Here is a 27,691-nt window from a genome sequence, read left to right as displayed (position 1 = left end):
GGCTTCCGGTAAAATTTAGAATAGAATTTAAAATCCTTCTCCTAACTTACATACCCCTTAATGGTCAGGCACTATCATATCTTGAAGAGCTCATAGTACCGTATTATTCCACTAGAACACTGCGCTCCCAGAGTGCAGGCTTACTGGTGGTTCCTACAGTCTTTAAAAGTAGAATGGGAGGCAGAGCCTTCAGCTATCAGGCTCCTCTCCTGTGGAACCATCTTCCAGATTCAGTCCGGGGTGCAGACACCCTCTCTATGTTTAAGAGTAGGCTTAAAACTTTCCTTTTTGATAAAGCTTATAGTTAGGGCCAACCAGGCTCACCTTGGATCAGCCCTTAGTTATGCTGCTATAGGCCTAGACTGCTGGGGGACTTCCCATGATGCACTGAGCTCCTCTCTCCTCCTTCTCCTCTCCATCTGTATGCATTCATGTAACATCAATGCATGTCACTAACTTTGTTTCTTCCCCGGAGTTTGGGAGTTGTTGTTGTTGTGATTGTTGTTATTCTGTCTCCCCCCCCTTCCCTCTTTCTTTCTCTCTCTCTCTCAACCCAAAGCAATAGCCGCCCACCAAGAGCTGAGTTCTGCTTGAGGTTTCTACCCATTAAAGGGGAGTTTTTCCTTACCGCTGTTGCCAAGTGCTTGCTCATGGGGGAATTGTTGGATCTCTGTAAATTAAACAATATGGTCTTGACCTGCTCTATGTGAAAAGTGCCCTGAGATGACTTTTGTTGTGATTTGGCGCTATATCAATAAAAAATGATTGATTGATTGAATTGATTGATTGATTGATTGATTGACCTAACTGGAGGCCAGTGCAATATTGAAGAAGAGGAGTAGTTAATGTACTTAGTTCTACATGTTGTTAGAATGCAGTAGCTCTGTCACTGGTAGGAGTTCACCATGATTTGTCTAATAGTATTTACAGCCCTCTGATTTCTGTCTTGTAATTATTTCCTTGTGTTTATTGCCCATACATACTACTTTTGTGAAGCTAAGTGTTAATTTTTTTTTTTCGATCAGAGAGGTGCTGATTAAAGTAGAGTCATTTGGTACTGCATGTTTTATGTTTTAATTGACTGAAGTCTTCAAAATGTGGTGTGTGGTTGAATCACAGTAACAACAGTATCGTAACAGCTGGAGTGTACCTGCACCCAGCAGCATGCCCAGTGTCAGGGAACCTCTGTGCTGCTCTGCGTTGTAGAGGACAGGAAAACAAGAGCGCACACTCAACTTCCTGCAGTCCCCTGCAAATACACCACGACACAAACTGTCCACAGCTATGTCTGCCAGCTACATACACACACACACAAACACACACACACAGGAGGAAAATTATAATAAAATAGCAAGCAATATAAAATGTATGGTCCCATAAGACAAAAAATCCATTGCAAACACAACACCAACATGGATGATGGGGGATGAAATCCACATTCCCACTTTTATCCGAAAATGTATTCCATGTATGAGGTTTCAGCAGTCTGAATTTGTCAAATTTAGTATTTTTTTCAGACAGACTTGAAAAAATGTGAACCTGTCCTTTAAGCCAATGAATCCCACCCTTACAACAGATTCACTTATAATCAAAATATTCAGTAGAAGCGGCCCTCTGCCTTCCGTGATACCACTCACAGTCAGATGTTAATTTAGCGAAACTGACAAATGGTGTGATGACTATGACAACAGTCCAGTATACATGGGATATCTATAATGCCACAAAGCCATTAAGGCAATGTTTTGGTTCATACATCAAGCTGGTTTCAGAGTTGGACATCACAACAGTTTGAGAAAAATCTCAATTAAGACCATTCTGACAGAAAATTCTGAAAGCTCCAGCTCACCTCCTCTCCCAGCCTCCTAGAAACAAATGAATGGACGGACTCATCTTCCTCCTTGCCTTTCTTCACCAGCAGTTCCATGGCAACACTCAACAGGAGGGGACGCGAGAAAGGTGGGACTGTTCGCAAAAGTCCACTGAAAGAAAGACAGAGATGAGAAGAAATGAGAGAGAGAAGGAAATTGATACAGTAGTAGTTTAAGGCAAACACAAAAGGATCACATTTATCTCACACTCTACTGAAAATATTAATACACATTCTTTCACTGGTCCTATCACCTATCTAAATGAACAACTGGAAATTAATACCATCCACAGTTTGGATGCAACTCTCTATATCTCTCTATCTTCTCTCCATATAAAACAAGGAATATCTGTCTGTCTGGGTGTGTGCATGTAAGTTTGTCCTTCGTATATCTCTATAACCGTTCATCCGATCTACTTCATACCTAGCAGGTGGATTGCTGGGGAAACGAGGAAGTGCAATGTCGATGTGTGAAGTTGTTTGAACAGCGCCACTCTGCCATTGCAAGACACATTGTGGTCGGAGGTAGAATTACATCCATAGTGTTAATGACTTGAAAACGTTTAAGACTTTGAGACTTCTAGTTGACATTGTGGGTGTATGTAATGTGCTAGCTTTGTATTTTGTATAATGTGTCCTGTGTGTTTTTTGCCTTGTAATGTTTGTTATTGTGCTGTTATATGTTTTATTTGTAAGGGACTGCAGATGAAAATGAGCTTTAAAGTTAACTCTGGTACAGTACATCAAATCTTAACATTTATGTTTAAAACTGTACATTGTCCCAATAAATACAATACAACAATAATATAATTCAGTTCAACAGAGCACTAAATTCTAAGTCCATTTACCTCCAGCTGCTGACATCTGAGAAGAAACACTCACCCCATCAGCTGAGAATAAAGAAATGTGTCCACTGGGACATTTTAAAATCTGATTTCATGAAGTGGTTTATTTAACCAGGCACTCTATAACATTCTTATGATGTCCATATAGTGACTTAGGAAAAATATCATGAATATTTTAAAATATTATAGTGACATTAGAAATGACCTACAAGAGTCAAAGTATGCTCAGCTCACTGTGAGGCTATGTTTTGTCATCAGTGTTGTATTTTAACCTCATGAATTTATCCAGATTAGGCCACCAAGGCACTCCTATCCAGCTTTATCTTAAGTTGAATACAGTAACATATGTTCTATTATACTTACAATCAATGTGCATTGTGAATTTGTGATACATTTTTCATATGATATCACTACGACAGTGACATTGTCAGCTCTCCAGATAACAGAGAACAGATTTGTCTGACAGCGTTCTGTCACACGTGCTTCAGCAGTAGTCAAAGCTGAGCAGAGTACATGGAATATTCATAAAACCACCAAATCAGGATTAACACACCCAAGTGCTGATATGTGCAAGCACAAACGAGAGAACACAAACAGTGTCACGGTGTTCTTGGCAGTCACTGCCATTTTCAGCAGTGCAGCTAGAGACCAAGATTCAAGATTCAACATGGCCATATTGTTGTGTTTTTTGTTTTTCTTTCGTGATCAGATAATAAAATACATATTTAACACAATTAATAATTCATTCAACAATAATACTAATTATAATTGGAAATGTAGGATCCTCGATAGTTTTTTTTGGATTTTAAGGATTTGAAAAGTACTTAGCCACACAACATGCAATGTAATAAATGTAACAACTGTACTTATGGAGCATCTAAAGGCAGAGTTTTGTTTTGTTTTTTTGTTGTCTTTTTTAAAATGTGACTTGAGATAAAATTTTCTAGTCCTTCAGATGTATCTAAATTTGTGTCTTTAATTACTACTAATTAGCCAAACATAATCATTATTCTCTTTGATTAAGTCTTACCTTATTCCTGAAGGCATCCTGTGAAGCTGTTTGTTAACATACAAATATCTGCTCTTGGAGGCAACATGACTGTAGGTGACTGGCAGAATCTCCCCTGCAAGACCCAGGTCATCCACCTACACAGATACACACAAATTACACTTTTTAATAAAGAAATAATTTTGAACACCCCCAAATTGAAGTCTACCCTATTATAATCCTTGGATGCATAGTAGTTTCAGTACAGCCTGTTTGGGATTTCTCAAAACACGACATTTCACAAAACACAACAACATTTCACAAAAGGGAAAAGGTAGGGACAACAATTCTTGGTTGTGACTGGACAGAAACCGAGTCTATCCAGAGTTCAATCAAGATTAGTCAGTGATAATATATATGGATGTTCTGACTGGTCATAAATGTATAGTGGGATACCGGAAGATAGCATTTGTAGATGGGGGTCTATTAGAAGCCTGTTCACTAATCATGTATGTTTTAGTTCAGGCATGATCCATCTTCATCCATCCAATCCTTGACCATGTACAGACTCAGTGAGCACAGCCTCACCATGGAGAGAAGCCGCCACAGACAGGCTCCATGGAGAAGACAGACTATGCACTCACTGCACACATATCTGCTGGGTGATATACAGCAATGTGCAAACACGGCAGCAAAATTTGTGAGCTGTTGTAAACAACATTGTTTTTGCATCTAATAGTACTTCTGTGTTCATCAATTCGAGTTTTCAGTGTTCTACTTGTCTTTCCAACACATGACTTACCAAAAGGGCAAGTGATAAGGTAAATGACCAACTTAGTGTGACATGAAATAACTCCTGACTACAACAACCACAGCAATGGTTGCCCTCAGGGATAGGTGCTAAAGTAGCTTGGGCTTGGGCCCATGGATTAAATAGAGATTATGACTTGTGTTTTCTGTAATCTACCTCCATTTATTAGACATTTAGATTAAGTTGTTCATGATGTTCATCCAGAGCTGAGGTATAACTTTTTCTGTATAGGGGAGGGGTAAATAGAGCCAGTGGGTAAAATGAGCCACCCCCTTTATCTTGGTCACCATAAACAAAAGTAATCATGTGATCACAAATTAAGAAAGTATAGTTCATATTACTCAATCCATCTTGGACTCAAGCACATGGAGAGAGTGGTCAGCAAAACAGAGCAAAAAAAAAGATTTTTGTCATGCTAAGTGAATTCATCATGTTACTAAATTCATCAGTCTTGTATCTTAATTAAAAAAGATAAGTTTTGGACATTATTTCATGTTAATTTAAGTCAGTGTAAGCTGCAAAACAAGGTCATAAACTTAGCATAACTGTGGATCTGAACCACTGTATGAAACAGTTTTGTCAAAATGGAGGTAGTGGGGTAAAACATGCCAGTGATGTTGGGGCAAGTTGAGTCAATGGCTCAATTTACCCCCAAAAATATTTTCTGATATTCTAGAGACTAGAGAAAAGATATTCCCTCATTTGGTGTTTTGATGGTGGTGGTGGAGAACGCTGTCCAACACATCGGTTCAAAATCTCCCATAGGTGTTCAAATAGGTTGAGATCTGGTGACTGTGAAGGCCATAGCATATGATTCACATCATTTTCATACTCATCAAACCATTCAGTGACCCCTTGTGCCCTTTGTATATGGGCATTGTCATTGAAATGGAAACATATACATAGACTTTATAAACTGCTTCCCGTATGAAAATGTTCCTAACAGGTACTTTCAAAGGTGAGGTATGGGACTTGGTCACTGTAACTTTAGAGGGAATGTTCAGAGAGGAAAGGCAGATAAGGATTTGGCCTTCAACTCTTAATTCTAAGCAGAGACCGAAAGAAACTCCCTAGAGATGCGGTGAATTAATTAAAAATAACTGTTAGGGTGATGAATATGGGATGATTGTGATGCATGTGGCTGTATATGCAAGTACCAACACTGAACTTCATTCAATATCTCTTCAGCCTAGCAAACTGGGAGATGCAAATATGTATTCTGGATATTGCAATAAAACTCTGAAAGACAACTTGCTCTCTGTGAATTCATCTCAAATTTCCACTACAGTCATCCTGGAAGAGACCACTCCCATCAAGGTAGAAAAGTTTCATCATAGGATAAAGGTGATCACTCAGAACAATTTTGTATTGATTTGCAGTGACGCTTCCCTCTAAGGGGACAAGTGGACCCAAACCATGCCAGCAAAATGCCCCCCACAGCATAACAGAGCCACCAGATCCCCTCACTGTAGGGGTCAAGCATTCAGACCTGGACCAGTTTTTCCATTTATTTGTCACCTGTCTGTATACACAAAAGCACATTTACACACATATTATTTCTGTGGCTAACACACAAAGCTCACAGTTTAATCTTTACTGAAAGTGTTTAGGTAACATGTTGAACAACAGGACACAAACATATAATTTTACTGAAAAGTATGAGTTTTTGCCTTTGTTAAATTGATGGCATTAATAAAGTTCGAAATTATCTCAAATTTGTTTGATTTTGTGTAATTTTTATATCAGTATTTAATGGTAACACTATTTACCCATTGAGCGCTCGATTTACCCCATCCCCATGCTCATTTTACCCCTACCTTGGGGTAAGTTGTGCCGTAAGACTATTTTTTGACGGGTCTTTGTTCAAAAACCATAAAAATTAGATAACTTGTTTTAATATCCATGAGTACACAACAACCTGAGGTATATAGAGTTACTGTTATTTGAAACAAATACACTTTCATTTTGCAGTAAAATCATCAAATGTAAAAAGTGGCTCATGTTACCCCGTTCTCCCCTATCTATTAGAAACCTATTCAAAATGAATGTAATTTTTAACATATTTGAATATACTTAACCAAAAGGATTGGAATATAGAATTTAAATCTCTATATGTGGTATGAAACAGGATGTTTTATGTCAACTAATTTGAAGAGCATTGATTGGCTGTAGTTCCTGTCACTGTTAAAAGTGTGGATCTGCTGAAGGCCTTTTGATTGTTTTTCTCACCCTAATGATGGAATATGATTATCTAATCACCATCAGCTGTGCTACTAGGGTGTGGCCTATATAACATACCAATGCCTGTGTCCTACTATGATTGTTGATCTTGAAGAAGGCCTGAGGGCCGAAACGTCATCCAAATAAAAGAGAAATACATATGAGGCCATAGTATGCAACACTTTTTCCTGCTTTTAAAAAAATGCCTCTGTCCTAGCTTTTATTTTGAAAGTAGATAGAAGGGTCTAACACGATAACCCTTCACTTCCGGGTCAAATTGAACAAGTGAAACTCTGCTCTCAGTCTGAGTTTACGCTCAAGGGATTCAGACTGCCAAAAGTGAGCGTGAGCAGCTTTGATCATTACAAACGTGAGAACCCCTTTTGCTCAATGAAATGTCATTATGTTTTGTGAAATGTTGTGTTTTGCGAAATGTTGCATTTATGAAATGGGTTTTGCAAAATGTCATTGTGTTTTGTCAAATGTGGTGTTTTCCGAAATGTGTTTTGTGAAATGTTGCTGTGTTTTCTTTTTTGTTGTTGTGTTTAATGAAATGTTGTGTTTTGCACCTTAAGGCCACTGCAGTCTGAGGTTGACAGACTGAAATCTTTTCTGAGACATAGAGACAGGGCCTTGGAGTTTTGGAAAACTGCTAGTGGAGAAATATCCCTCAACAGTCTGTACTGAAACTACAATACATCCAGGTTTAAAGGATTATTAGAGGGCAGCCTTCTATTTTTGGAGGTCATTCAAAATAATTTCATTATTACAAATTGTAATGTGTGTGTGTCTGTGTAAGTCCATGAACTGGGTCTGAAATGTTGTTGTGTTTTCTGTTTTGTTGTTGTGTTTTATGAAATGTGGTATTTTGTTGCTTCCTGAAATGTTTTGTTCCCTGAAATGTTGTTGTGTTTTGTGAAATGTAATTGTGTTTTGCACCTCAGGGCCACCACATAAGACAGTTCTATCACTTCTTTCTGAGATGCTGCCTCATCTGCCAGTAATGCAGCTTACAAACAGGCGTATGGAAACTAAGCATCTTGCAAATCAAACTCTTCTAGTTTCTCTCCAGAAAGGTAAACATTTATTTAGGTAAGGTGGATGAGTTCAAGATTTGCTTTTCTGGCAGATTAATGATAAGAATATTAGAATCAATTCTGCAGTTCAGTTAGGGCTGTTTCATGTTGCAGAATCATCTGCAACAGGAGGGGATTCTTCACCTTGGTCACTCATGCGTTTAAGCTTTATTGATTTGATTTATTGATTGGGACAGTGTGCAGTTTTAAACATTAAAGATGCACTGCACCAGAGTTAGCTCGAAGCTCATTTGCATCTGTAGTCCCCACAATCAAAACATACAACAGTACAACAACAAACAGTACAAAGCAAAAAACAAACAAACAATAAAACAAACAAAAAACCCCCACACAGAACACACCATACAAAATACAAAGCTACATACAACAGCACATCACATACACCCACAATGTCAAGTAAAAATTAATAATGTAAACTAGTCTCAGTGATCACACAGCTGATTCATCTTTAGTTGATGTTTTAATTTGGCCTTGAATGTATTGACAGAACTACAGTTCTTCATATCATCAGGTAGGGCATTCCACTGAGTTGTGGCTTTCACAGAGAAAGCTGACTGCCAAAATGCAGTGCCACGAAATAGTATAGTACAATCTTGTATAGAGGATATTCTGGAGGATCTAATAGAACTGACTGAGCGAGTATACCCAAAGTCACACAATGGAGGAGGGGACAAACCCTTTAAAATTTTAAAAACTAGGCGCAAATTGAGAATAATCTGAAATTGTCAAAGCTCAGTAAATTGGATTTCTCCAGTACCCTACAGTGATGGAAATGCATTGGCTTTTTGTCAAGAGTTTTTAGAGTTTGTTTGTATAAGGACTCAAGAGGTTTTATGGCTGTTTCTCCAGCCTGCCCCCAAAATGTGATGCAATAAGACATATGGGAAAGAATCATAGCATGCATAAATATTTTGGCTGCGTCAAAAGAGAGACAATTTCTAATATGGCTAAAATTTGCTAAGGTGTACTTAATGGTTTTAACCATTTTTTTTCATGCTTCATGTTTCTTAAAGTTCAAATTTGGATCCAGTGTCACACCAAGATATTTAAAATCAGTAACTATGTCAATTTTTTCACCTTTGATGAAAATATCAGCGTTGGGAGGTTGTACCATAGTTTTAGAGAAAAACATACCTTTTTGCATGTGTGTATACAACGGTGTCATCTGCATACATTTGTAGTTCTACATCATGACACTGTTGTGGGAGATCATCAATATATAGGCTAAATAATAGGGCACCTAACACTGACCCTTGTGGAACACCCATTGTACCACTTCATGTTGCTGGACAGTGTGTCACCAACTTTAACACATTGTATCCTATTGGATAAATATGAAGACATCCATGCCAGTGCTCTAGATGAGAAGTTAAATTTAGAGAGTTTTGATATTAAAACATCATGATTGACTGTATCGAATGCTTTATGCAGATCTAAAAATACAGCACCAACTACTCCTCCTTTGTCAAGTCTTTAATTTGCTCTATTAAGTGCAAGGTAGCAGTTTCAGTGGAATGACTTGCTCTAAAGCCAAATTGCATACAATGTAGACCAAAATTGCTTGTATTAAGAAATGTTGTCAGTTGTTTAATGACAACTTTCTCAGCAACCTTTGAGAGTACTGGCTAAAAATAGGCTTGACAATGGCACATTTCCAGTCATCAGGAAAGGAGCTGTGTTTTAAAGACAAATTAATTAAATGAGCAAAAGGGGGAGTTAAAATATCTTTGTGTGATTTGACAAAGACAGTGTCAAATTGGAAAGCATCTCTACTTTTGGAGCTTTTTAAAGGAGCTGATGATTTTGTTTACTGGTGACTCATTAGTCTCTACCAGCTGAAAACTCATATACAGACTCAAAAATTTAAAAAATTATTAAAGACAACAGTAAAATGATCTTCATTTAACTTTCCCTTTACTTTGAATTTAAAATCTAAAAATTTTGGGTCCCTCCTTGTGAGATTATCGATGTTTTTCTAGATCAATTTACTGTTGTCTTTTGCCTCATTCAAAATATTGAGATAAAAACGAGATTTAGCTTCTCTTAGCTCTTGGATAACTTTGTTCCTTACACCTTTATAAATCAGCATGTCAGTGTCTCTTCTAGTTTTATTTGCCTTTCTTAGTGTAGCATCTCTAGATTTCATTAGGTTCCACAAATTTTTATTAAACCACAGTAAATTGTTTTTATTTTTTGATTTTATCTGTATCCTCACATTAAATCTTTCCCTCACAGAGTTGATTCTGTTAGTAATAGTATCACAGCCATAGTCCAGATCATCAGAGGACAGTACATCATCCCATTTCAAGCTGTTAATTTCATTGATAAATTTTCTTGCTTAGCTCTGGGTATGCATTGAAGGATCATTGTCTTAGTTGCTGTGGTCTTAAATCTACTTTTAGTCAGTTTTCTCACACATAGGGTTAGGTCATGATCTGATAAGCCAGTGATTAATTATAACTTTTAGTTATACTTTCTTGTTTGTTAGTAAATATCAGGTCAATTTGTGTACTAGAGCATTTTGCAATCCTAGTTGGGCCTTTTACCAGTTGTTCTAGTTGGAATTTCTCTGTGATCATTTTTAGTTTTTTCCTCTTAGTTTTATCCTCCCAGTTCACATTAAAATCACCCATAAGTAATGATTCTTTGAGATTGCACTCTTTCAAGACATCTGTGAGTTGATCATAGAAAGTGTCATCTACAGAAGGGGGCCTATAGTCATTTACCTTAAAAGACATTTGCTGGGATAACATTATTTTTATCCCAACAAATTCTAACGTGTTAGCCGCATTATAAACCACACATTCACATTTGATGTTGTCTCTCACATAAAAAAGCACCCCTCCTCCTCTTCCATCAGGTCTGTCTCTTCTGAAACATTGGTATCTGGGCACCGTGAACACACTCGCAGGAGTAGTTTGTTTCAACCATGTTTCAGTAAGACAGAGAAAGTCCAGATTTGAGTCAGACACAAGATGAGTTAGCTGATTGCTCTTTGCAGTAATGCTTCTGATGTTAAAATGTCCACCGAATAGCCCCCTCAGTTTCAGCTTCGGGTCCCATAAGACTTTTGCATGATTGACAGTTTGGAAGGTTTTGAATAATCTCTGCCTACACGGTTTCAACACACAGTGGTGTCAGCAGCCGGTTTTGTGAGAGAGACACTGGACCTATCAAGGTTTCCACAGCCCAGTAGCAAAAAGTTATTCATTGAGACATCATGCCTCATGTTAACAAAGTTTAGTCTGTTAAGGGAGAAGCCCTGCTCAGAAAGTTGCTGCTCATTCATCACTGGCACCAGAGGCCTCCCAGACACACTCAGCCACAAATCAGCATCAAAGTTCTGCAGCACTCCAGGGGTCACTGGTCCAGGATTTAGCTGAACATCTCCGGAGAGCAGGATCAGCATGAAGAGGAGACCTGCTATTCTCTGAAATGAGGTGGCAGATGACCGGTCCACTGGATCAGTGATTCGCTCTGGTACCTGGGCTCGTCCGTGCTGCAGGACAGAGGAATAGATTGCAAAATATCCCAGTAAGTTATGATGAACACTCACTGTAAGAGCGACTACTGGCCATGAGCCAGCATTTGTCCCAAGCTCAATCACTAGGTGTCCCAATGAGTACCAACAGTAGTCCAAAAAGCACTACCATGAAACACAGCCCAGGTGTTTTTGCTGATGAAACACTGCTTTGAACTTGACGCAGTTTTTCACAGGCATGCTTTGTGGTACGATAAACGGCCTTGGATGACAATCCTATGTAGCAATCTCATCCAGGATCCCAGTGGCCAAAGGGTAGTAGCTCTTCTTAAGACCCTCAGCACCGGCTCGGTGCACCTAGAACCTCCCCTCGACCTGCCCCTAACCGGGCAGTTAGGAACCCTAGAAGAAGGCCATGATCGTTTCCTTCGATGTTGAGATGGATATACAGATGGTCTTACTTGATGTTTAATCTGATGTTTACATTTGATAACCTGGACTGGCCTGGTAGCAGAGTTGGCAGGAGGGTGAGCTGACCATCTCCCCATCCCGATGAGTGACCCCCAGTCATATGCCATCACTTCTTGAATCCAGGGTGCATGGAGAGGCTCCAGCATGCGTGGATTACATTACCAGCAAGGTTCCTTTAAGTTTTCTTCTTGTTTAAAAAAAATACTCTTCTGTTAGCTTCTTTAGTGCTGTATCTCCTTTGGAATATTGGTAACAGCAGGTAGCAGTTAGCAGTTGACAGCTAGCTAGTTGTTTTGATTTGAAAAATATATCCAAAGATGATGTTTTCTCTTCTGTTCTTGCTGATCTATGCTATTACTTCTTCTATAGAGTCATTTCTGAAGATTTTTGAGTTTAATTTGCAAAATGTTCCATTTTTTTGGGTCTAAGTTTGAGATGTAATCAGGAGCTCACTGGGAGTGAGCCACTCCGGAATATGGTCTGCTTTCAGTATTTTGACTTCATAAGGACCAATCAGCACCAAACTGGCCAGTTCATATTTCCTAATATTGTATTAGCTAATGTTTTTTTTTTATTTAAGAAGGGGCTTTTCCTAAAAGTGTGCTGCTGACATTAAAGTTTGTATCTTTTGTTTGATTATTACCATTTAAATGTACTGTGTCCACAGTGTGAAGTCATACAACAGTAAACTGAAATACTTTGTATTTGTATGTAAAATGTGTTAATGACAGAAATCATCAGTAAACACACCCCTGACTAATCCTCATTACTATGGTAGAACTCACCATATTTAGTGTGTTGCGCCCCACTGCCCCAGCAGGTCGAATCCCTCTGGGTCCATGTTCAAACACTGCACCATCTGACCTCCTGGTGGACCACAGCCAACCCCCAAAACGACTGCTGGACTCCAATATAATGACCTGGACAAAAAAAAGTTGCTTCAACAAGATGCTTGATTTAATAAAACTAAAAAATACAAAAATGAAAGATAAATTTAGTGGAATGCAGTGTTGTAGTGGTCCAAGTAGTTTATGTTATTTTGTTTATACATTTGATTCATTTTCACTCATCTTTATTTTTATTTTTAATGTGTTTCTGTGCTTATTTTGTCAGGGGAAGGACCAGCACCAGCAGACCTGGAGATTGCAGGTGATTTATAAAAAGATGCTTCCCTGGTTCCACTCTAGCTGACTACACTGCTTGCTGTTTTGATAGTTGTCTGCTCTGATTTCACGGTACGTTTTCCCCACAAGTGTGATTTTTTTTTTTTTCAGTTAGCATTTAATTATGAAATGAATCATGTGTTACCAGAACATTTCTTTCATTCAAACAGAAACTTTGCCTCTATGAAAAAAGGGAACGTAATCTTAATAACCTCCATACTCTCCAGAAAGTCCATCCTTCTCAGTTGTTCTGTGGAAGTGCCAGTCTGCTGTCAGTGAAGCTGATTTCATCCTCTCTTTGCATATTGACATACTAGCTCTCACTGAAACCTGGACACACCCAGAAAACACTGCTACTCGAGCTGCACTCTCCACCAATCATGCTTTCTCCCACACTGCTTGGGCATCTGGGCGAGGAGGAGGGACTGGCTTTCTAATACCCAACAAATGGAAATTCACCGTTATGCCCTATATGTTACATTGCCAGGGATGAGAATGCAGATTAAGTGCAGATTGACTAAAGTGAATGCAGTTTGCTAAATGATCTTCATATCATACAGAGATGACTCAATGGATGCAGAGAATGATAAATAAAACACATCCCCATTTCTTCAGTATGGAGATTTATTCTGGACCTTGGGAACACAGATCTGAGGTAAAATATTCTCATCATAAGGTTCACAAGCTTTTTCTCAAGCTTTCTTCACTGAAGAAGACCATGGGATGAGGTTGAAAGCCCTTGTCATAGTTTGGAATATTTGATCAGAATTTCTGAAACACAGTAGAGTGGGTGAGAAAAAAATCTATTCACATGAGAATTGCAATTCTTCTATGATTCTGAATTGATTGCAAAATATATTTTTTAAAAATGTTAATTAGAAACATTATGTTGATGGAATGAAAAACATTTTAAGAGGATCCAACTGCAGACCTTACACCTGGGGAACCTAGATCTGTGAGACAATGGGAAAAAAGTAGGGTCGCCATGCGTGAGGTCTGTCACTTCTTTTACTGCTCTTTTTTTTTCTTTTTTCTTTTTTAAAGTTTTATTTTACTAGATTTGCAAGCAGTCACATTTCTCCACTCAAGAGAGTTAATGTAATGTTTTTTTGTCATGTAAAAAAACTAGTATATAATAGGGATGTGCAGAGAGCCCAGTGTTTGTATTTGTATCTATATTTGTTGAGGCAGCAAAATTATTTATATTTGTATTTGAATAAAAGTGGAAATAGGCGTAAAAATCCAGTTTTTACTTTTATTACGCTTTTAATTTTAGGATAAGTGTCAAAAATTAGTGTTTATGAATAAACTATGTTACGAAGGAACTTGAATCTCCCAGATCATGGATGACTGCACTGACTACTGAGCTAAAACCCACTGCATTGTCAACATGCAGACAGACCTCTACTTATTTGTACAAGCATAACACAGAGACATTTCAGCATGTAATGTGTAATAAGAACTTCAAAGACAATTCTTGCTTTGCACTTTTCATTTACTGCCTATTTTTTTACAACCTCATTTTGTGGAAAGGAGAAGGGGAACAACAGGTTATGGAAAGTCCCTTATATGCACTTTGCGCGTCTCAGTAGCTCAGCTTTATCTCTGGCCAACACCCCCAACTCCGGGAATGATGTCCAAATAAGGAAATGTGTGTCACGTAGCAGGTGGATGTGACTCCCCTAGTTGAGACCTGCTGATAGACTTAACAGTGGAGCAGAGGAGAGAGACTGAGATAGCGATGTAACAGACCTGCACGCTGGTATTTGACATGTTTTCTTCTTTTTTTTCCCCCCGAAAACAAATTTTAAAAAAAATATTTGTACAAAATAAATGTTTTTAAAAAACACAAAAATTTGTGCTTTGCTGAATAACGTATCTGTATGCAGGCACACCCCTAGTATATAGTAATATTTGCTATTGTTGTATGTTAGGTGTGAAAGAAATACTAAATTACTGAAAAAATACAACCTGGTTAGCCTGTTGGAGAAGCTAATATTTATGTTGTTATGCATGAAACTGAAAACATAAACCTCTTATGTTGTTAATGACGGTGTTTGATTTTAGTGACTTGTGTGTTGAAACTTATACTGCCTTCAAAATCTAAACACAATATAGAAATTAGAAAACATTTTCCAGTATTTTTTAACTCCTTCCCACTCAGGATAAAAATGTAACCATGCTGTTGGTTCATTGACAAACACCAAATCACCATATAGTTACAAGAAGAAAATTTATAACAGCATATTAGCTTGCTGTTTAATGTTAGCATAAAGCTGGATCCTATTCTATTTTTTTTCCACACCTTGCTAATGCTAACGTTAGCCACAAACATCGCACAAACATGACTGAAAATACATTTATATCTGCCCAGTAATATTTTGGATTTTTATTTCACATGTAGTAATTTTTTTTTTTTTTTTTACACAGAAGATACTGTTACTTTTTTGGGTAACAGGGCAAAAAGGAGTTAAATTACTGTAAGTGTAAAATAAGGAGCCTATTTGCTTATATATTTTTGTGGCAGAAAAGGAAGTGACGGACCTTACATCTGAGGACCCTAAAGTTTAAAGTTTTAACGTTGATAACACAGAGGAACACAACAACTTCTGTGGTTATAAAAGACATTTAACCAGTGATGTTGGTCTGTAAATTACACTTTCATTTTTTTTATAGTCATAGAAGACTGTGAGATGCTTCCAAATTAATTAATTAATGCAGTTAATCTTTTCAAATAAAAAAGCTGTGTACTTTCACACACTTTTCTCTGCTGACAGTGACCTTCATCAAGACCATTTATCTTTTGCATTACATTCCAGTGTACTAAGGACAGGAGTAAGGACTAAAAATAGTGCCCCTTTTTCAATTCATTCAATTGAGAATTGGTTTTGAATCAAGACAAAACCGCTTCCCTCAACTTTTCAATGAAAAGTATCCGGAACCTGTGTAGTGGATGAGATAAGCTAGATAACGGCTTTACATAGCCACACAAAATATATTGCATTTTCTGTATTAAACAACATATCTTCCCTTTTTCTTTAATTATTATTATTTTTATTTCTTAAAAGTGCTATCATTTTTTCATGATGATAATGGGAGTGGTCTTTATTTCAGGTGAAGTGGCCTGCATCTTCTGTATAACACTGCAGGAAACCCTGCACAGTCAATAATGTTCAACAGGCAACGACATGATCACAGCAGTCACAACTGAACATCATCTGATGTCATACACTCTTCTTTACATCATGTGATGTCATACACACTTCTTTTACCTTGATAACTCCAGTGCTTTAATTAATAGCTTGAAAAGATCTCATGAGAATTTTCTGCCAACACTCTGTGTGTTTGTGTGTGTGTGTGTGTTTGTTTCTTTTACCTTGGTAACCTGGGGGCTCTTGCAGAGGTAGTAAGAAGCTGCCAAACCCCCGATCCCCCCTCCAAGGACTGCTACTGTTCTCATTGGCTGAATTCAAACACAAATCACAACAAATAACAAATACAGCTTTAACACAGAACCAGGAGACAGGAGAGGACAGTTGATTCGAAAGCCCTTATCAGACATGCACCAATACTTCAACACGTCAGTCTCATGTCTGAGTCATGTATCATGAGCCTTGGGTGACAAATGAAAGGAAAAACCAGGGGGGGGGGGGCGGGGGGGGGGGGGGGGGGGGGGGGGGGATAAAATATATAAGGATGAAGCCAACAACACAGATATGAGAAGAATGGAAATATATCTTCAGAACCATAAGTTAAAACAAGTCTCATTATCGCGAAATGTGAATCTTATTAAAACAGTAACAGAAGATGAAATATTTCATCTACAATATAGATGAAATATTTATTATGATAAATTAAATTAAATGAATAGAAAATGTCGAAATAACTCTTACAAATATTTATTACCCGGCAGATGAGGGTGCTGAATTTATGAAACAAATTATTGATTTAGTGGTAACTCAAGGAAAAGGAACAATTATTATTGGACGTGATCTGAATCTTGTCTTAAATCCTAACTTGGACTCAACAACAGCATTTAAACATAAGTCTGAGAAAATGCAAACATTTTAAGGAAAGCATGGGAATGATAGACGTGTGGAGAACACTTCATCCAAGAATAAATGATTATACACACTATTCCAATAGACACTCTACATATAGTAGATTGGACTACTTCTTTATGTTTAATAAAGATATAACAACTATTAAGAAATGCACTATTGGAACAATGACTATATCAGATCATGCCATGGTCATTCTAACAGTAAAGTTGAACTCAAAGAGAGGAAAATACTTATAAAGGATGAATAATTCCCTCTTACAAGATGATGGTTTAAAAGAGATGGTTAAAAAAACACTAAATGAATATCTTTAATTATATGATACAGAAGAAATTAACAATATAATGATGTGAGAGGGGGTGAAAGCCATCTTAAGGGGAGAAATAATAAGATATTCATCAGTAAAGAAAAGACAATGGGAACAAATCAAGACTGAACTAGAATTATAGTATTATAGTACTGGAAGACAAACATAAAAAATCACATGACTTGAAATTAAACAACTAAAGAAGAAACGTGCTGAATTAGATAGAATATTAACAGAAGAAGTGGAGAAATCACTAATACTTACAAAACAAAAACATCATGATGGAGGACCAAAATCCATGAAAATTTTAGCCTACAGGCTTAAGTAACAAAAAAGTAAATCTTATGTGACTAAGTTAAAGGATGATGCATCAAAAATTCTAACAGATAAAAGTGACATTGCAGAAGCTTTTGCAAAATACTACGAGGAACTATATAAGGATGAAGCCAACAACACAGATATGAGAAGAATGGAAATATACCTTAAGAACCTTAAGTTAAAACAAATCTCATTATCACAAAATGTGAATCTTATTATAACAGTAACAGAAGATGAAATATTTCATCTATAATATAGATTAAATATTTATTATGATAAATTAAAAAAAGAGAAGGCCCCAGGAGATGATGGGTACACTAATGGGTACACTAATGAAATTTTTTTTATCCCCAGCAGGATAAAATAAAAGAATAAATAAGTCAATATATACATACATACACAAAGAAAAGAGAAAAGGAAAAAAAAACTCTTCAGGGCTGAAACCATCAGCATTGTTTAATTGTGGTCCACATATTTAATCAATTTAAGCCGTTTCAAATGTTCCTGTTCCTGATTTCTGATCCTATAAGTTATTCTTCTAAGTTATTCCATTTCTAAGACACTGTTTACATTTGCCTTCCAACTGTTAAATAAAGGTGGAGTAGGTTTTAGCCAGGTCCTTATCTGTTTCATAGCTGCAATTTTAAGTATCCTATATAGATATCTGTCTATCTAATATGGAAAATTTTAAATTGAGGGTCCCATGCCATTTCTCTAAGATAAAATAATATTTTTTTTTTTTGCAGATTTGTTTCTAATTGTATAGTATTATTAGTCCATCTGTTTTGCACTTTCAATTGTGTGATATCTTTCTTATCTATAAAAGGGTAATGTCTTTATTGAAAGGGGAGCTGGCTCTTTTTCTATCATAAACCATTTAGATTTTGTGTTATCATTGGTCCATTTCATTGATCTTTATTTGTGTGGCATGAAAATAACTGTAAATATGGGAGTGCTAATCCACCCTGTTATTTAGATTTCATTAATGTTTTAAGTTTGATCCTTTTGTTATTCCAGATAAAATCAGTTATCATTCCATTCCATATTTTAAAAATTTGTGAAGGAATTGAAACTGGTAGAGCCTGAAAGAGGAAGAGGAACTGGGGGAGGACCATCATTTTAATTGTATCTCCTCTATTTGAAATAGAGTCAGGTATTGTTTTCAACCTGTTCAGATCTTGTTTAATTTTTTTCTCTAGATTCTGATAATTGACCTCATAGATTTTGCTTAAATTATTATGGATCATTAGTCAGTTTTTTACCTATACATATAGACTCATATTTACTTTCATTAATTTTGTATCCTAAATGATCACTATATATATATATTATTTTCATCAGTTCTGGAAGTGAGTGTTTGGGAGAGGTAAGATATAAGATGACATCATCTGCATACAATGCTAATTTATGACATTCCCCTTTATTTTGTCTTGCTGTCTGATCGCTCTCACCTGAGGGACTGGATTTTTATACATTAATTTTAAACCATGAAACAAATTTAGGGTGAAAACCAAATGCTTTTACGGTTATGAAAAAGTATGGCCACAAGACTATCAAAAGCTTTTTCTGCATGAAGTGTCACCAAAAGTAGATCTTTCTTATTTTTTTGTGAATAATCAATTATATTTAGAGTGCGTCTTATATTATCAGATAAAAATCTATTAGAAATAAATCTAGACTGATCTCCATCTATTTTATCTGGTAAAATATCTTTAAGCCTATTTGCTTGGTGGATGTTAATATTTTTTGGTCTGTATTCAGTAATGATATTGGTCTATAAGAGGATCTATCCGTTGTATCCTTTCCATCTTTATGAATAACTGTAATTACAGATGAATTCCATGTTGATGCCAATTTACCTGATTCTAGGGCAAAATTATAGGCTTTTAGTAATAGAGGTGTCAATAATTCTCTGAACTCCTTATAAAATTCATTAGTGTACCCATCATCTCCTGGGGCCTTCTCTTTTTTTAATTTATCATAATAAATATTTCATCTATATTATAGATGAAATATTTCATCTTCTGTTACTGTTATAATAAGATTCACATTTTGTGATAATGAGATTTGTTTTAACTTAAGGTTCTTAAGGTATATTTCCATTCTTCTCATATCTGTGTTGTTGGTTTCATCCTTATATAGTTCCTCGTAGTATTTTGCAAAAGCTTCTGCAATGTCACTTTTATCTGTTAGAATTTTTGATGCATCATCCTTTAACTTAGTCACATAAGATTTACTTTTTTGTTACTTAAGCCTGTAGGCTAAAATTTTCATGGATTTTGGTCCTCCATCATGATGTTTTTGTTTTGTAAGTATTAGTGATTTCTCCACTTCTTCTGTTAATATTCTATCTAATTCAGCACGTTTCTTCTTTAGTTGTTTAATTTCAAGTCATGTGATTTTTTATGTTTGTCTTCCAGTACTATAATACTATAATTCTAGTTCAGTCTTGATTTGTTCCCATTGTCTTTTCTTTACTGATGAATATCTTATTATTTCTCCCCTTAAGATGGCTTTCACCCCCTCTCACATCATTATATTGTTAATTTCTTCTGTATCATATAATTAAAGATATTCATTTAGTGTTTTTTTAACCATCTCTTTTAAACCATCATCTTGTAAGAGGGAATTATTCATCCTTTATAAGTATTTTCCTCTCTTTGAGTTCAACTTTACTGTTAGAATGACCATGGCATGATCTGATATAGTCATTGTTCCAATAGTGCATTTCTTAATAGTTGTTATATCTTTATTAAACATAAAGTAGTCCAATCTACTATATGTAGAGTGTCTATTGGAATAGTGTGTATAATCATTTATTCTTGGATGAAGTGTTCTCCACACGTCTATCATTCCCATGCTTTCCTTAAAATGTTTGCATTTTCTCAGACTTATGTTTAAATGCTGTTGTTGAGTCCAAGTTAGGATTTAAGACAAGATTCAGATCACGTCCAATAATAATTGTTCCTTTTCCTTGAGTTACCACTAAATCAATAATTTGGTTCATAAATTCAGCACCCTCATCTGCTTATTTCGACATTTTCTATTCTGTCCAGCTGTTGCTGTAGTCCTTGTTCAGTAGGAGTCAGTAGAACAAGGTCATCAACATAAAACAGACATCAATAGACTTCACCTCTCTATCTAAGAGGGGGAGGCCAGGAAAAGCACATTGATCCAACTAAACAGTAAGTTTATTTATATACACATTACATAAAGTTGTACTTAAATTGCAACCCTGATGAACACCTCTTCTCTGGGTGAAGAATTCAGTTTTTTTTCCCTCCAATTTTGACAGCACGCCTATTTTAAAATACACTGATTTAACCAGATCATGCATTTTGTCCCTTGTACCATGATGTAGAAGTGTGTAATAGAGCCTTTCATGCCAAATAAGAGTCGAAAGCTTTCTTGAATTCAATAAAACAACTCAATATCTTACCATTTTTTGTTTGGTGCACGTTTGTTGATTAAAGAGTATATACATGGTCGGTGGTGCTGTGTTTTGGGAGGAGGCCAATTTGATTCTTACTCAAGATGGAGTGTTTGTCAAGGAAATCTGTATTCTTTTACTCAGAATACTACAGAATAATTTACCTGGACAACTGACTGCTAACACAGATGCCATGGTAGTTACTAGGGTCTGACTTGTCCCCACTCTTATGAAAGGGGGAAAATGAGCCCTTTGCACCAGATGTCAGGAAAACATCCTGACTTTAATACGATATTGAACAACTTCAGTACTCTCCCCCACAACTCTAGGGTGCTGCATTAGAGGATTTCATTTTAATGCTGTCTGGACCACAAGCTTTCCTTGGCTGGAGAGATTTTGTCTCTGTGGTGAATTCTTCCCAAGTAATTGGGAAATCAAGGGAGTTTTAGTTGTATTTAATTGTTTATTCTAATGTTTGGAATTCTTTAGAGTTCTTTTATAATAGATTGATCTGAATGAATTAGATTTATTGGTATGTCTTTGTACAGATTTTCCAAATGAGCTGTCTAGATGTCACTATTTTGGATGGGTAATGCTTGTGGTTGCTTTGTGTTGAAGTTGTTCCACATATCCCAGAATTGATTTTGATTTATGGTGTTCTCAATATCTTCAAGTTTCACATGGGTATAATTTTGTTTTTTGTTCGTAATTGTACATTTATATTTGCTTAAAATTTCACTATACCTAATCATAAGACTGGGTTGTTTGGTTGGCGATGTTTTTCCATTTGCTATTTTTCTTTTCTGATGGACTTGCATTCTTGATCATACCATTTGTCAGCGTTTTGCCTTTTAACAGGCTTCTGTTTTTGTTTTATTAGGTCATTTTTAAAGGTTCAGTGTGTAGGAATTGGCGAGAATTTTAGTTTGAAACATTCCAAAATTAACTAAAATTATCAACAGAATGTGAAGAAATAACAGTTTTGATGTTATGTCAAAGACCTATATGTTCTGTGTTGAAGAGATATCATTGAAGTTAGCATGCTAACCAGCTACAAGCTATAATAACTTAAGCTATAACCAAGTTTATGACTCAAGTAAGTTATAATCCTTCATAAAGGAAATAGTAAATTTGGCAGCTTTCATAAGAGGGGATGGTTTGGTTGAAGATCTGTCCATAATAGTATCTAAACAGAAATTGAAGTCCCCTCCTACCAAAGTCCACATTATTGGTATGTAATTTGAAGTAAAATATTTTGGATGAATAAATTATCATCAAAATTGGGAGCATACATTTTTAGCAAGGTCCAATTTTTTGAATAAAATTGTCCTTGAATTAAAACAAATCTACCTGATGGGTCAACAACTGTTTTAGATACTGTAAATTGGATGTTTTTATTAAAGAGATACTGCATGCTAAAAAATGTTTTTTGAGCTGTAAACTAAATTATATGGCTGTACTATGATGAAACACATCAATGCCAGTGTTAATATTGAAATTAACACCAAATTTTCTTTTAAAAATCTGCTTTTCATGGGTTGAAAATGGCTCACCCTGTCACATGTTTTCTGTCCTCTTTGGAAAAAATCCATTATTGAATTTCTGATTAAAATGCTTCAACAGTGACACCCGCAGGGCAGGTGGAGAAAGGGCAGTCTGTGTGAAGTGGTGGTGGGGGGCAGAGGAGGATGGGCTCCTGCTGTCCTCTGGTTAACTGGTTAGTTACCAGTTAATGGATGTTGGTCAGTCAAAAGCAAATTAACTGAAAATGACATCCCTAGTGCTGTGTTTAAGTCAAATTAATGGATAAATTAAGGAGTTCATCTGCTCATGTCTGCTTAGCTAGTCACTTGCTTTTGTGGATGCCTCATTCTTGATCCACTTTAGTCCACAAAAGTCCCAGTGAAACGGCATCTTTAGCTTCTGTACTGTGACGAATTTCCCAGTGAAATAGAATATTCGAGTGGTGTACAGTTAAAGAGGGATTTAAATCAAATCCTTTGCATTTGATTGGACCACTAAAAAAATGCAGGGCTTACAGAGTTCAGCAGAATACAGAGCTACAGAGAGAAACTGAGCTACAGAAGACTGCTCTACACACACGTCCCTCACCTGTTAGATCAGGAGGAGGACGAGGAAGAGAAGAATGAATTAGACCTCAGCCACATTGTTTCAGAAATCTAAACAAAGTTTTTGTCCACTGGTATCCAAACACATATCTCTTCCTATCTCTCTCTCCATATTGTTCTGTTAGCTACTTTGACCCACAACAGTGAAGTGCGGTCTTATATGACCCGTGTGGTCACAATTGATTGGATGAACTTTTGTAAATGCCCCTGAGTGCAGGATGAGTCATCAAACATTTGACACCATTTTACAGGAAGAGAAAAGACAGGGATCACCAGTAACATGATAATGTTAGAATCCCACAGTGATATACAGTAAATAACAAGGTTATGTTCTATATCATATCCTCAGCACTATTAAAACCAGGATAATACATAACAGGGGCAAGTGCTCATGTAAAGTTAACTATAGACAGATGATCTTGATGACATGACACAAAACAGAAGTTGAGTGCAGCTGAACTAAGTGTATTTATTTAAAATAATTAAGTATTATAAAATTACTAATTGTCATTATTGTCATAAAATATAATAAAGTCTCCTCAGGGATGACAGTGGAACGTATCACCCTGGGCACCAAAATGTCCAGAGAAATGTCAAAGAAATGCACTTAACAAATGGGTCAGTTATGGGTGCTGCTGCTGCTTGAAATTGCAGTTGAATTGGTCTGACATTACATGCATGTTCTTTTCTTTTTGGTGCATTGCCTCAGGTGGGTAAATAGTTCACAGGTGGATCACCAGCATACATTACTGACAAACTGACTTCATGTTCCTAATGCAGGTACTGGACTGCTGCATTAGTCCATACATAGTTGCTATGAATTTATTAATTGATTTGATTTATTGATTGGGACAGTTTGCAGTTTTAAACATTAAAGTTGCACTGCACCAGAGTTAGCTCAAAGCTAATTTGCATTCGTAGTCCCCCACAATCAAAACATACAACAGCACACAACAACAACAACAAACAGTACAAAGCAAAAAAAAAAAAAAAAACAAAGCTACACACAACAGCACATCACATACACCCACAATGTCAATTAGAAATTAATAATGTAAACTGGACCCAGTGGTCACACATTGGTCCACACATTGATTGGTCTTTAGTAGATTTTTTAATGTGGCCTTGAATTTACCTACTTGATACTTAGGATTGTGTGATTGTATTCCTTAAGTAAGTTCATACATGTTCAAATGATTTTAACCAGTAGATTAATCTAGTAATTTAAAATTAAAAATGTTTATATATGTTAATATGTCCTTGTACTGAACCTTAAAGGAACAGTGTGTAGGATTTAGTGGTATCTAGCGGTAAGGTTGTAGATTGTAACAAACTGAATACCCCCCCCGAATACCCTCCTTTCCCTTCCAAGCATGTAGGAGAAGCTGAGAAACTCGCGAAAAATGCGAAAGGTCCTCTTTAGAACCAGTGTTTGGTTTGTCCGTTCTGGGCTACTGTAGAAACATGGCGATCTAATATGGCGGGCTCCGTGGAGGAGGACCCGCTCCCTATATAAATAGGAAGGGCTCATTCCAAGGTAATGAAAACACAACTATTCTTATTTTCAGGTGATTATACACTAATAAAAACATACTTATGAATATCATATTCAATTTCTGCCAAGTCTGTTCTGCTAAATGCAACTAAATTCTACACGTTGTACCATTAAATCTTTCCATTTGTGCAGCAAGTTTAACTTAAACCTAAGATACATTGTGTGTGTGTGTGTGTATATATATATATATATATATATATATATACATACATACATACATACACAAACACATTTCTTTGTTTAATTAATAAATGAATTTATTCATTCCTTAAAAAAAAGGCAACATTAACATTCATTAACATTAAGAGTCCTTGTTAAGTAGTGCTGAAACAGCCCTAGGTTTACATAGATGGTTTGACCAGTGTTTGCATAACTTTATATTGTGACTCAAAAAGGGGATTGATTGGACTACAAAACTCAAGTCAAGAAAACAATGAAAAGCTATAACCCATGCAAGGAATGAATCTACAACCCTTAATTGTCCAGCTCACAGTGGAGCAAATGTAATTTGTTTACATATTCAATTGTTTTAAATACAAAAAAGAAAAACACTACATATATTAAAATAGCCCTGCAAATTAAAGAAACACTAAAAAAAATACAAGTCAAACTCAACTCAAAAAATGGGGACACGTTGGACTACTTAACTAAAATCAATAAACAAATGAAAAGTTATCCCTTTTCAGTTCCTTAACTCATTGACTATACTACTAAGCTGGCCACAGCCATTGTAATAACGTAGTAAATAAAACACTTGTAGATCACACCCAGGCGCATGAGCATATAACCAGACTTCAATTAAAAACCTGCTTCACGTCACGTGCTTATTTTATGTGTAAATTTACGTCGGACGCTGTAAGGAATGCGTGGCGAGTTGCAGCGCTAAAAGCAGGCGATGTAATACCAGTGGTTGGGAACACCACCGGGATCACCAGGCGTCGTGACAAGGCATCGTACCTGGCCACATGACCATACTTCCTCAGAATTCCTACATATATTGCTATGTTAATAGTTTTCTCACTCTGATCACATTTGTTTTGGCCCGATAGCTAATAGCTCCTGATTGGTTACCTAAAAATCACACATTACAAGAAGCATATTATGTGTTATTTGAAGTACCGGTGAAATTATGAACTACAACCCAGGAAATCCAGTCAGAAGCCAAAACACCTCACAGCGGATTGTAATATTCACAGGATTTTAACGCCCCCTTATGGGAACGCAGGGTTAGTGACATGTGATTGCACTAAAAGCAGGCAAATACTGATCCTGATGGCATGTGACAGGTGCGTAAACACAAATAAATACCCTTGCTACTACAAGCACCCATGTCACTTTTATGTAAAAGTCATGATGGCAGTCTTAACATGTTGGATTAATAACATTTACTTATCACTTTCATCATGGCACAAGTCTGAGCTGAATGTCATTAGATTAAGTTAAAGACCGCAGCAACACAATGACAAATATGCAGAAACAAGAGTGTCTTGTATGTAGCTGGCATACTGTGACAGGGTGCGTCTGGTAAATGAGGCCTGTTGATAATGATATGGAAAACAGTTAGTTTATCAGATGTCTCATTCTGTCACCCAGCTGTCTGTCCAACTGTCCAACTTTACAGCAGACAAAGGGTAAGCTTTAAACTGAGGGGAGTTCTATGACATTCTTTTTTATTTAAAACTGCAGAAAAAATAGTATCTAAAGCTGATGCAGAGTCTCTGTCCTCACTTTTAATGGGCAGACCCTTGACTTAACTACTTTCACTCTGCCCCACCCCACAAACATACACCCATGAATAAGACACTTGACTGCCCCTATTTCTAAATCTAAATATTCTTATCATGGTGCTGTAAAAGGCAGTGTTTGAAATACTGACCCCTGAAGACAGATCACTACAGATCCTGACAAAGTACACGTCTATAAACCCTGTCCACAACAAATAATTTTGCTATTTTCCTGTTGTTCATGATATAATTCATATGCTTAACAGAGATCCTTCTGGAAATTTTGGATTCTTATAAAGAACTCTAAAGTGATAATCGGTAGATTCAAATCATTCATTAGAAAATATGGTCAAATTAAAAAAAAAAAAGAAAGAAAGAAAGTTAGCCAGTCAATTCTTAAACCCACGTTTGCAGGAGCTGCTCCTTCACTTACTGGGGCTCGGGAGTGGCGGTTGGTGTGCAGCCATTGATGAAGCTTTACAGACTAATTTAGCCCCAGTTTGTGCCTCTCGGGGACACGGAGCAAAGCATCCATTTCTCTATAAGATAAGGTTCTCTAACAACACTTACTGGCGTTTCCTGAATCTTCGTTTTCTAAATGAGTCGCAACTTGGGAAGAAGGTTAAAAATCTATTCTATCCTGCAGCAGACGGAATATTTTTCTTCCATTTGGTTAGAAGAGTCTTTGAAGATTAGAGTAAAACTAAGGCTAGTTAGGCTTGACTTTATGACAGCGAGAGCAAAACACTGTTAGGCTTTATAAAGTATAACTGAGACTGAAAGCAGAGCGGTAGATTTCAGACATCTGGAAACAAATATAGTTCCATACACACATCGATACAGACACAGACTCCATTATATTTATCTGAAAAAGAATGGAACGAGCTTTAAACTGTCAGATGTTACCTTTCTGTGTGACCGGAAACCGGCGAGTGGAGGTCCGTGTTCCGCGCTGTTATTCTGACAGTTCCGACCACGGATGTATTATAAGATCTTACTATGAGTGAAATGACCCGGAAGTATCTAAGTGGCAGCCATGAAAAGAGCTGGTCGAATTCTCTGGGCGTTTTCCTTCCAGCTATCAATATGTAGAAATTATTAAGTAACAGTGTAAAGTGTTCATCAATTGTACATTAATTTTAAATGCAAACATTAGAGTTTAAACTGTTAGAGTACTGTAATTTCTATTGCTGACTTATTCATATTTGACGTTCAGGGTGAAGT

General features: G+C 36.5%; 1 protein-coding gene across 2 annotated transcripts in view; it reads right to left on the bottom strand.

Annotated features, from left to right (window-relative positions):
- Nucleotides 1-27,691, bottom strand: part of ppox (protoporphyrinogen oxidase) — a 42,716-nt gene extending 15,025 nt beyond the window's left edge. The window contains exons 1-6 of one of the 2 annotated variants that reach the window (XM_067602567.1): nucleotides 27,374-27,691; nucleotides 16,320-16,406; nucleotides 12,566-12,700; nucleotides 3,743-3,858; nucleotides 1,847-1,979; nucleotides 1,151-1,295 (exon numbers count right to left, since the gene is read on the bottom strand). In XM_067602567.1, the coding sequence (XP_067458668.1) occupies nucleotides 1,151-1,295; nucleotides 1,847-1,979; nucleotides 3,743-3,858; nucleotides 12,566-12,700; nucleotides 16,320-16,403 (613 nt within the window). In that variant the 5' untranslated portion in view covers nucleotides 16,404-16,406; nucleotides 27,374-27,691. Of the gene's footprint in view, nucleotides 1-1,150; nucleotides 1,296-1,846; nucleotides 1,980-3,742; nucleotides 3,859-12,565; nucleotides 12,701-13,155; nucleotides 13,316-16,319; nucleotides 16,407-27,373 lie in introns of those variants that run through there. The other variant, XM_067602570.1, reaches the window with a different exon arrangement.

The sequence above is a fragment of the Thunnus thynnus genome, chromosome 10 (genome assembly GCF_963924715.1).
Source record: "Thunnus thynnus chromosome 10, fThuThy2.1, whole genome shotgun sequence".
Taxonomy (NCBI): domain Eukaryota; kingdom Metazoa; phylum Chordata; class Actinopteri; order Scombriformes; family Scombridae; genus Thunnus; species Thunnus thynnus.
This window is presented reverse-complemented; position numbering and strand designations above follow the sequence as displayed.